Source organism: Nelumbo lutea, chromosome 6 (assembly GCF_056320005.1).
Source record: "Nelumbo lutea isolate HS-2025 chromosome 6, American lotus-T2T, whole genome shotgun sequence".
Classification (NCBI taxonomy): Eukaryota; Viridiplantae; Streptophyta; class Magnoliopsida; order Proteales; family Nelumbonaceae; genus Nelumbo; species Nelumbo lutea.
In genome coordinates, this window is record NC_142689.1 from 71,980,367 (window position 1) to 71,990,658 (window position 10,292).

General features: G+C 38.3%; 1 protein-coding gene across 2 annotated transcripts; it reads right to left on the reverse strand.

The window, feature by feature from the left end:
* Positions 1–3,536: 3,536 nt before the first annotated feature.
* Positions 3,537–9,511, reverse strand: LOC148849607 (uncharacterized). 2 transcript variants are annotated; one of them, XM_088949966.1, is made up of 4 exons: positions 9,395–9,511; positions 4,602–4,789; positions 4,184–4,490; positions 3,537–4,100 (listed from the first exon to the last, which is right to left on the reverse strand). In XM_088949966.1, exons 3-4 carry the CDS (start codon positions 4,272–4,274, stop codon positions 3,631–3,633), a joined length of 561 nt encoding a protein of 186 aa, XP_088806092.1. In that variant the 5' UTR covers positions 4,275–4,490; positions 4,602–4,789; positions 9,395–9,511; the 3' UTR covers positions 3,537–3,630. The 2 variants fall into 2 exon arrangements, with proteins under 2 accessions (XP_088806092.1, XP_088806091.1); XM_088949965.1 differs by having other exon boundaries at positions 4,184–4,503; positions 9,395–9,510.
* Between the last annotated feature and the right edge of the window lie 781 nt (positions 9,512–10,292).

The following is a 10,292-nucleotide window of genomic DNA, read 5'->3' on the forward strand; positions in this document are numbered from 1 at the left end:
TAAATCTCCAGAAATCTGCTATTCACTTCAGTGCTAACACTCATTGGAAAAGGAGATCTCTCGTTTTTTCAAAATTTGGTGTTGCCACATTGAAGGCAAACGGACAAATATTTTGGCGGTCCCCTGCTTCTGGGAAGGGCTAAAGTTAAGGAGTGGAGCTACTTAGTTGACAGACTTAATTCCAAATTGGCAGGCTGGAAGTAGTGCACTTTGTCCCATGTTGGTAGGTCTGTTCTCATTAAGTCTACTCTCCAAGCAATTCCTCATTACATCATGCAGACTTACCTCCTTCCTAAGCAAACATGTACGGTGCTTAATAACATTTGCCATAATTTCTGGTGGTCTGATTCTGAATCAAACGGTTTGCACCTTAGAAAGTGGTCCTTGTTTTGTCAGCCTAAAGCTTGTGGTGGGTTGGGTTTTTGTGACTTGGAAGTGGCTAGTAGAGCCCATATCATGAAGATGGGTTGGATGTTACTCAAGTTCCCTTCATCCCTGTAGGCGAAGGTTTTTCGTGTAAAATACTTCAGAAATTTCAACTTTTAGAAGTTAAAACCAAAATCGGGGGACACATATTTGACGAGGTATCCTTGCTTGCATATCTCACCTTCATAAATGTTGTCGTTGGATTATTGGCAATGGGTGGAGTATTGATGCTATATCAGACCCTTGGTTGTCTCGTGACGTGGATCTTTCCTTTCAGCATCATAGAAATAACTCATTGAAAGTGGTCATCAATCATCATTCAATGACTTGGAACCATGGACTGGTGAATCAAATTTCCACCTCATTCAGCTCAAGAAATTCTTTCCTTAGATCTCCCATTGCACAATAATGTTATGGAGGACCACCTTGTTTGGACCCTTACTCCCCATGGGCATTTCACCACCTCATCAGCCCATTGGCTTCTGTATTCAGAACTCCCTTGTTCTTTAAAGGCGATGTCCTTGTTTGGGGACTGTGAATGGTCCAAGTTTTGGAAACTCAAGTGGACTTCCCAAGATTATGATCTTTCTTTGAGGGCCTTGAATGATGCTCTCCCCACAAATGATAGGCTCAAGGTGTGGAAGTCCAATCTTGAGTTTTGCTGCCCACTTTGTATGTCTGAGGAGGAATCAGTTGACCATTTACTCCTCAAGTGCCCTATTGCAAAATTAGTTTGGTTTGGCTTTGAACTGGGTGTCCGAACTGAGCTCTTTCAGTATCTACTAAAACTGCTATTCTTTTGGATTTCCCCGGGGGCTCCATCTTACTCCTTCCTCATCCTCCTTACCTATTGGTCTTCTCCATCATTTGGCACATTTGGTTGGCTTGAAATGCGATTATATTCCAGGGGGAGGTTTGGTCTCCTGATCCGATAATTGGTAAGGCTTGGGAATTTGTTTCTCGATCTTTGGTTGGTGTTCTTCCTAATTTTCAAGATCCACCTGTTGCTTTAGTTCCACCTCCCCCTAGCAAATGGTGTAAGCCTCCTACTGGACTGGTTAAGATCAACTTCGACAGTGCCACTTCTCCAATTCGAGCCACTGTTGGATGTACCATTAAGGACTAGTATGGAACATTGATCTATGCTCGAGTTGTTCCTCTTTGTACGTGCTCTGCCTTGGAATCTGAGGCTCATGCTCTGCTTGAAAGTCTCTAGTTTGCATTATCCTGTGGTATTTTCAAAGCAATCTTTGAAGGTTATTATGCTACTCTGATTAATTTCTTGTTGGAAGATTCAAGTAATCCCCTGTGGAGTGTATTTACACTTTCACAACTGCAAGAATATTCTAAATCACCATCCTGATTTCTTAGTAGTGTTTTCATCGAGATCGACAAACAAGGTGGCTCATTCCTTAGCTCGTTTTGGCTTGACTTGTAACTCTTCTTGTACCTGGTCTTCTGTTCCAGTGTTCTTGAAGAAAGTTGTAAATAATGAATCTACTAAGATTTCTAATGAAAGTTAGGCTATTGAGCCTTTTCATTTAAAAAAAAAAAAAACCTAAGCTGTGCGTTTTATGGATAAATCACTTATGTCTCTGTGACAAATTGTTAATACATCGTTGGATAATATTATCCCCTCAATAATGACACTTTTATGGATAAAACAGTTATTATATAACTTTACCGAAAAAATAAAATAATAGTGGTATGTATACTTATCTAGGCAAGTGTTTTTTAAGAAACATTTGACCGAATAAATACATTTATCCAAATAAATGGCTTACTGAAGCCACTAACCAGGCCTTAAGAGAACCCGGTACCTTGTCATATATAATGAGCGAATGAAGCCACGCATTTGGCGGGTTTGGGCCACTTAGCCACGTTAGGCTAAGAATGAATCGACCACTTGACTCACTTGCAAATTGGGATTTGCTACTCACAATGCGTCTCATTCCGACCCCATAGCCATATTTCACCTTGTATGGATAACATCTTCCCATGAATAATAAATATAAGTACCGAATATATTCCCAAGATGCCATTACCATTCTACCAGTAGCAACGTTTTCGAACCATCATTTACTCGGACGATCAGACCGTTCAGCCCGGGAATCATCCAAGCAACTGGTTCCGTTTTACCCAAAACCTGAAATCTGATAAAAAAACTGTTGAAAAAGTCAATAAACTATTAACCCGGGTGGTCAAACTGTCGATCCATCGATCCGTTCAACGATTTTTTACCATTTCTTTTTTTTTTTTAATTTTACTGTCAGAATAGGTTATCCATTTAAACCAGACGACCGGACCGTTAACCCAAAAACCGATGCCCAAAACGATTCCATTTACGAGTCATTTTTTAAAACTTTTACCAATAGTAATACCACACTACCACTCTTCATCTTTCGGCTCGCTCGCCGCGCATACCGTAGGGCAACCTTCCAAAAAGTCAGGCCAGCACCCAACATCCATTATCATGACTCATGAAACATGAATCCTAGTGTTTCTGACAGGCTTACCCAAAACACAAAGGAAAAAGTGTTCTGACAGGAATTGAAAGTATTAGTTTCCTTTTTCTTTTTTATCCTTTTTGAAAGAATTCCATATCATACCTAAAAAATGATAAACCAATCAATTATATTATATCATCCATCATCAAGTGCTATGGTTTCTGATTGGCTAAGGTTTTTCAGGCATCAAACCTTTCCGTTCCGGTATTATAAAAATTCTTTTTGAAAGCATAAAAAAGAAACCGTTAAATTAATTGTAATTGTTTTTTTTTCTAATCTTTTTCAAATACCGAGTATTTCTACCTTTATAAAAAAAAAATGAAATCGACCCATATCACTCCAGAAGGAAGGAGAACCTTAGGTTGTCATGAACGGATCTATGGAATATGGGTCCAGATTTTTAGTCCATGGATCCAATGGTGCAACCTAGATTCGCGAAACCCTTAAGCCCAGCAGACTTGAAAAATTATACTTCACGTGGATGGGATAAACGGATGATGAAGGGCCCATGGTCCACAACCACGAGTGGTTTAGTTCCATCTCTCTACTCTAATTGTGGCTTCAAAGTCCAAACAACGAAAATTCTTAGAAAGACCAGGAAAATGAAGGTCAATCAGCAAACCTTTGATCTAAATAATATTAGGAATGCTACAGTTATCCAATAGTTACAACGAGTATTGATGTTAAGTAATAGAGGTTACAATGGCGGAGGTCCTCGGGGCTGAAACTCCGACGGATCAACTAAACCTTCTAACACAACCAGATGATCCAAAAGTATTGACTTCTCATTTTCCAGGGTTTTAATCCCATTGTCAACCTCTTTCAGTTCCCTATCCAATACAAAGCTCTCTTCCTCCAACAGCAAATACTTCCGTCTCAGTGCACGGTACTCATTTCCAGATCTTGAGGAATCTGGCAAGGAATCAGAGGTTGATCTCTCTGGCTGTTGAAATGATGGAGAAACTTCATTCTTGAGGTTTCTTTTCAGAACCTTCTGTGTTGTCTTGAAATATGGAGGCAGCACCTCTTGGGCCCCTTTGAGATTCTCTCCCTGTGGCTGGAAAACTGAGGTTCCTCGTCCTTGAGTTATGGGTTTCTTTTTCCGAGGCTTAGGGTTTTTGACCTCCTCTGGTAACAACATCCGGGAATCTTGCATTCTTAACAAACCTGGAGTAGCACATAAAAAGTGATACATATTTCAGCAACTAGATGAAATTTATACTTAAACCGAGCAATGTAGCGTAGCTTACCAGAATATAACAAAGTACATGGGCCAGACGTGAGCCTACAGAAAAAATGACATAATTCCATGGTTTCAAAGCATTCCACCCAGTGAGACATCTAATCCTATGGAAAGGAAAGAAAAGAACAACTTCCCAAGTCTGAAAGATGATTTCTTTCTATCCTTTTTTACTTTCTAGTACTTCCTATAAGGATGTCATGTAACATGTTACATGAGTAAACATATATGCATCACAACTAAAATAATGCAGGGGTTCTCCAAAATGGCAAACTTCATTTCTTGCAATGAGACACCTCTTCAAAGGGATGCTGCACCTACACAGAAAGCCTAAGAAAATAATTTCAAAAAGGGATAAACCTTGTAAGCTAACTTTAGAAGATCTACTTAAGTTAATAGGCACTGAAGTTCAGTTTTCGGGTGCCTACCATCCTCAAACAGATGGGCACATTCAAATGGAACCCAATCCTTCCATAGCTGAGTCTGCATGCACTTGTTCAATGATTCAAACTACTAGAGAGATCCTATTCAATATTGTCATAGAATTAAGCCATGCCAATTCCATGAACTTTTTCCCAAATTCCTTTACTAGTTGATGCTCAACAACTTGAGGAGGCTGAAATATTTGCTTGGCAACATACAAGAAACATTCATAAAGATGTTAAAAAGAAGATTCGCCACCAACAATGAAATATACAAGTCCAGAGATGATTTGCATCAAGTTGTAGAGTTTTTTGAAGCAAACAAGGTGGTGTTTCATATTAGGCACAAATATTGCCAAAAGGCAAGTTTCAAAAGTTACACAGGGAGTATTCGGCCATTAAAATCTTTAAGGGTGTAGTAATCAACTCAACATGCCATTCAACCATTAAGGACTTTAAACCTACTTAATGACTTATTTACTAAGCGATAAAGAAATAAACCATTAAGCTCAGCCACTTCAACTGTACCCAGATGGCCCCTTAGTTCCACTGTTTATGTCTTTAGGGCTGCCAAATTACTAGGAATTATTCTACATTCATGTTGAAGATGCCACTGTATCATTAGGGCAGTAAATGAAACAAATTTGGATCATATGAAGGCAGATCTGAATCTGAATCTATCAATATTCAAACCAAACCAAGTCTTACCCATTGGATTCAAATCAGACTTGGACCTGATATGGATATTATACCTCATTAACAAGACAAACTAAAAAAGGACCAAATATTATGGATAATTCACCAAATGTACTATAAAAGAGTTTGAATGTATGTTATATAAATGCATGCAACTTATACTGGCGTCAAATCTTATCCTACTAATATTCATGATGCTCATTGTTGTATTTTACTCAAGGCTGATAGGTTCAAGTTCCATAGTAAGTTTTGAAACCATTACTTCCATATAGATGCATGCATGTGTGAGCCAAAGAAAGACCAAAGAAGACAATAAACTGAATTAAAAAGAAATTATCTAAGGACCTACAACTTGAGACTTGAGAGAACATATGGTTCTTGATAGAGTGCAACAGCAAGAGGAGATTCATATAGTCAGCTACAAACAGTTGGGATTAAGTGTTTGTTTGAGTTGGATATGAGACAGTAAATTCTCTTAGAAGTTAGAAAGTTCTCAAATTTTTATTAGATCCTCACGATTTACTCAGTTAACAATTTTTAAGAGGGTCCTCAAAGATCAAGATAGGACTTTGGCTGTTGAGGGCCAACAGCCTGGGCTGTTGAGAATGCTTTCAGCATGACACATTATCATGGGTGGGGCAAAAGGGCATTTGCCCTCTTTTTTTTTTGGATCAGCAACACAGAAAGGAGTTCATTAATTAGAAAAATCAGCTTACAACAAGAAGTTGTAAAAAGGAAAAAAAAAAAAAAAAAAAACAGCTTCAGAAGCTGAACCGGTCCAAGATTATATTTGAGCCCAAAAATATGTGTTCTATGTACCCCTTGCTTGGCTAAGCTATCTGCCAAACTGTTGGCAATTCTCCTCACCCATTTCACTCAAATTGGCATGTTCTTTGATAGCCATTTAAATCTCCTGAATTCATTCCTCAAATGCCATGTCACCCGTGTTTTAAAAGTGCAAGGCGCAAAAAAAAATGCATAAACATAATATTAATAAAAAAAATATAAACTTAAGTTTTAAAAACCTATTATCTAAAATTAAAATGCATAAACATAGCATGTAAAGTGTATTCAAATGAAAGTTTAAAAATAAAATCAAATATATAAAACATTTTCAAACATGTAAAACCCACAATCTCTTTTTTACCTCAATTGCATTACTTCAAGTAGCTAATGTGATGTAAAACATATTACATTCCTGATTCTACGAGAACCCCCTATTTACTAATGTTGCTCATTCATTCATCTTAATAAAATATCTTCTTAAAAGGCAATTAAAATCACACAATCATTATTTTTTGTGTGAAAATTAAGAATTTAAGACCCTAACATGGACTTGTTTGGGCTTGCCTCGAGGGGCGTGGTCGGGGATCAAGGGGCGGAGCCCCCGGCTCAACCACTAGGTTCAAAAGAAGCAAAAAAGCATAAAATTTTCAAAAGGCGCACACCTAGTCTAAAGCACAAGGCACACTCCTAGGTGCACCAGGCACGCGCATTTCGAAAGTGTTGCGCCTAGGACCTGTGCAAGGCGCCTACCCTAAAATACACCTCACCTATGTGCCTCAAGCGCACCTTTTAAATCACTGCATGTCACCCCCTCCCACTTATACAATTGCCCTCAATATTCTTTTGATCAAAAAGACAAGTAGGGGCTAAATGGATTGATGTGTAATGCCCAAAAATGTTTGTTTGATAATTGAAATTTTAATTTCATTAATCAAGCATAATGGAACTTTACAAGCTTCCCTTGGAGAGGCACAAGGTGCAGCATCTCCTAATCAATACAGAGGATCATAAAAACAAATTACATAGCTGTCCAAAATAGCCCATCCCTAGAGGACCCTTGCTTAGCAAGAGAGTCAGCCAAAGTCAAATAATTGAATATCTACAATTTAAAGACAAATCCGAAGATGTCAATTATGTGTCTGTGTAGAAAGATGATAAATAGTTGTATAACTGTATGGCCAAAAACAAAGGCACTTGAAAGATACAAAAAGACCGCATAGTCAGTGACACGAAGACATGAACATGATTTACATCTATACATTTACGCATGCATACCCCCCATACATGATGCACCAAAGGATGAATATAAAAATTGATGTCCAACCATTAACAGTAGGAGTGAATGAAGGACAGACCTTCAAAATTTTTAAAAATTAGATACCACCAAGCTAAGGTCCTTTAGTCCTACCAATAACAGAATGTAAACATGCTAATTAGTGCTTTAATGTCCTTTAGTCCTACATTCTTTTGCCTTATGAACAAAGCCTTGTTGGGTAAGTAGTTAGACATGGCATATAGAAAGATAATCCATGGCAACATGCTATCCATAGCAAATGTGACCAAGCTATGATGGATTGGGAATCATAAGATGTCCACATATCCTATGGTTCTGGTATTTGGATGGGTATATGCAAATCAAAGAAAACCATATCAATGCATCTCTTACTTACCTGGGGAAGGAGACCACATCTATTTCTTGGACTTTTGTATGGAGATAGGCTATATATAAAGATTTTCTAGGCATGACAGTCTGGCTGCATGAATGCCAATGACAAGGATTGCTATGAGATAGTGAGCAATCCAGTGGTGTGCAACCCCAGGCTGAGGTTTTACATCGACAACTGGAAGGCCGATATTTTGTCTGGGACCTAGAGAACACCTGTAACTTCGTGAATCAGAGATTAGTCAGCTTCTTACCTGCTCAGCCATTGTGCCTTCACCTACAAGGCTTGATCTCACTTTCTGTGGCCTTATAAGAGAAGATGAATCACTCCCAAGGACCTAATGCTTGTCTTCATGGCCAATAAGAGGTTTTAGCCCTTAGGTCACAGTTTTAGACTTTGTGCACCATTACACTCTGCTGGTGTATGGAAAGAAAGAAATGAGCACATTTTTTTTACAGTGACTACTCTTTCTTGGAAGTTATAACGGCAAGATAGATAGAATCTTTGCTCAGTGGTCTATGATATTGGATTGGACGAACTTGAAGAATTTATCTTTGATCATTCAGGTTGGGAAAACATCATTTTTAATGATTCTTCTGATATATATATAGCTAGTATAACTTGATATAGTAGCATATGGCTGTAGATGATTTTTTCTCACGAACCATGTTTTTTTACATCTTAATTCCGTTCTTCTTTTGATAATGACTATTACAATATACACCATGTATCAGGGAGAGAGAGCAAGAACATCCTGCCAATAATAACGATCCAAGAAGCTCTCTTCTGGTCAAAGACGTAACCATTTCTCTCCTGCAAATACCAACAAAGAACACATGGAAGCAGGTTCCAAAAAATAATACTGTGCACAGTCAGTACCCCCTTACCACTTAATTTTCCTCTGGTCGATCTATTAAGGAGAATTTACTAACAGGGAGGGTGACTAGACATATAAATCATGAAATCTAACAACTGTTAGCTTGTCGTTGTCAAACCAACCCCCTCCCTCAAAAAATAATAAAAAGAATCCCTCCAATTATTTTCTGCTGCAATCTGAATCTGAAGGGAAAAAAAAACCTACGATAGGCGTAACATTCCTCTAATTCGCAGAGTGCAAAGAAATGGTAATTCAACATTTCTGAAGACTAATTTCAAGGCAATCGTGTAATACGTAGACGTTCTAACCCTGTAAAAAACCCAGCAGTTCAATGGAATCAGAACATCTTTTCCTCCTGCTGTCTCAAATTCACATCCACTTGAAACTTGAAAGAACTCAAAACGACGTGAAGCTAAAGAAACCCAGAAAAGTTGTTTAAGCGTCCCCATAGAAAACCCCCTTCATAATAATTAATACCCTAAGTTTCAAGTGGGTTTCCAGTAAACCCTAAGTGAGAAAGATCAAAGACATATTACTGTTCACTCACGATTTTCTGCACAGACGTTTCTTATTCTCTATATTGATGGATGAGTTTTTACTTTTGTTTTGTGTAAGGTTGAATTAATTGTCAATAACATGAAAATTGCAAACACAAAGACGCAGGCTTTAATTCAAATGGTAATATAAGAAGCATAGGATATCTCGCCACTCAGATCAGACCTTTTTAACATGGTTGATAGATTCGAAAATATAACAAATAGAAGATCAGCAGGTACCTTTGATGGAACTAAATCGATGTGCGAGTTCTTCAAAGAAATCAGTTGAGAGAGAGAGACTCCGAGATTAGTAGCTTTTATAAAGAGGATCGAATCCAGGGGAGAGAGAGGCACCCCGAGATTAGTAGCTTTTGATATTTATAAGGAGTATCGAACACCAGGGAGAGGGTAGGGTAGTTGGAAACTTGGAATTGGATTGGCCACCGGCAACGCAAGGACGTGTTGTTTGTGGGGCTTCAAATAAATCCGATTTGATGTCGGATTCGGATACTTCATATTTGATGTTTAACAAATCGGATCGGATCGGATCGGATCGTTAATTATGAAAAATAATAGTGAGAATGATCGATACCCCCGTGTCAGAATTTGTAAGTAGGGTCGGGTTGGGTCGGTGTACTGATGTTTTTCCAACCGACCCGATCTGGTCAGGTTACTTAAAATTGAAATCGAAACCGATTTTGTGTTAAGCAAAACTGACCTAATCAGTTTGAGTCGGTTTGGGTCGGTTTGGGTCGGTTTGGGCTCTATTTAGTGGTGACTTAGTTGTTGTACAACCTACTAGGATAGAGACAACTTAGTTAAGTAAGAACTAAGTAGGTTGTAACTACTAACTATGAACTAATTACTAAGTCGGTTCAGTTCAGGTCAGTTTAGATTTTCATGTATGAAACCGAAACCGAACTGAATCATCAGTTTATGATTTTTTATAACCCGAAACCGAACTGAATCATCGATTTATGATTTTTTATAACCCAAAACTGACCAGTGCTGAAGAAAATCCGGCCGACTCGGGTTGGTTGGTCCAGGATGGTCGGTTTGGTCAGATTGGGTCTTCTTATGAATAGCCCTATTTGTAAGATCAAAGTACATTTGGGGTAGGTGCAAGTTCGGAATTGAT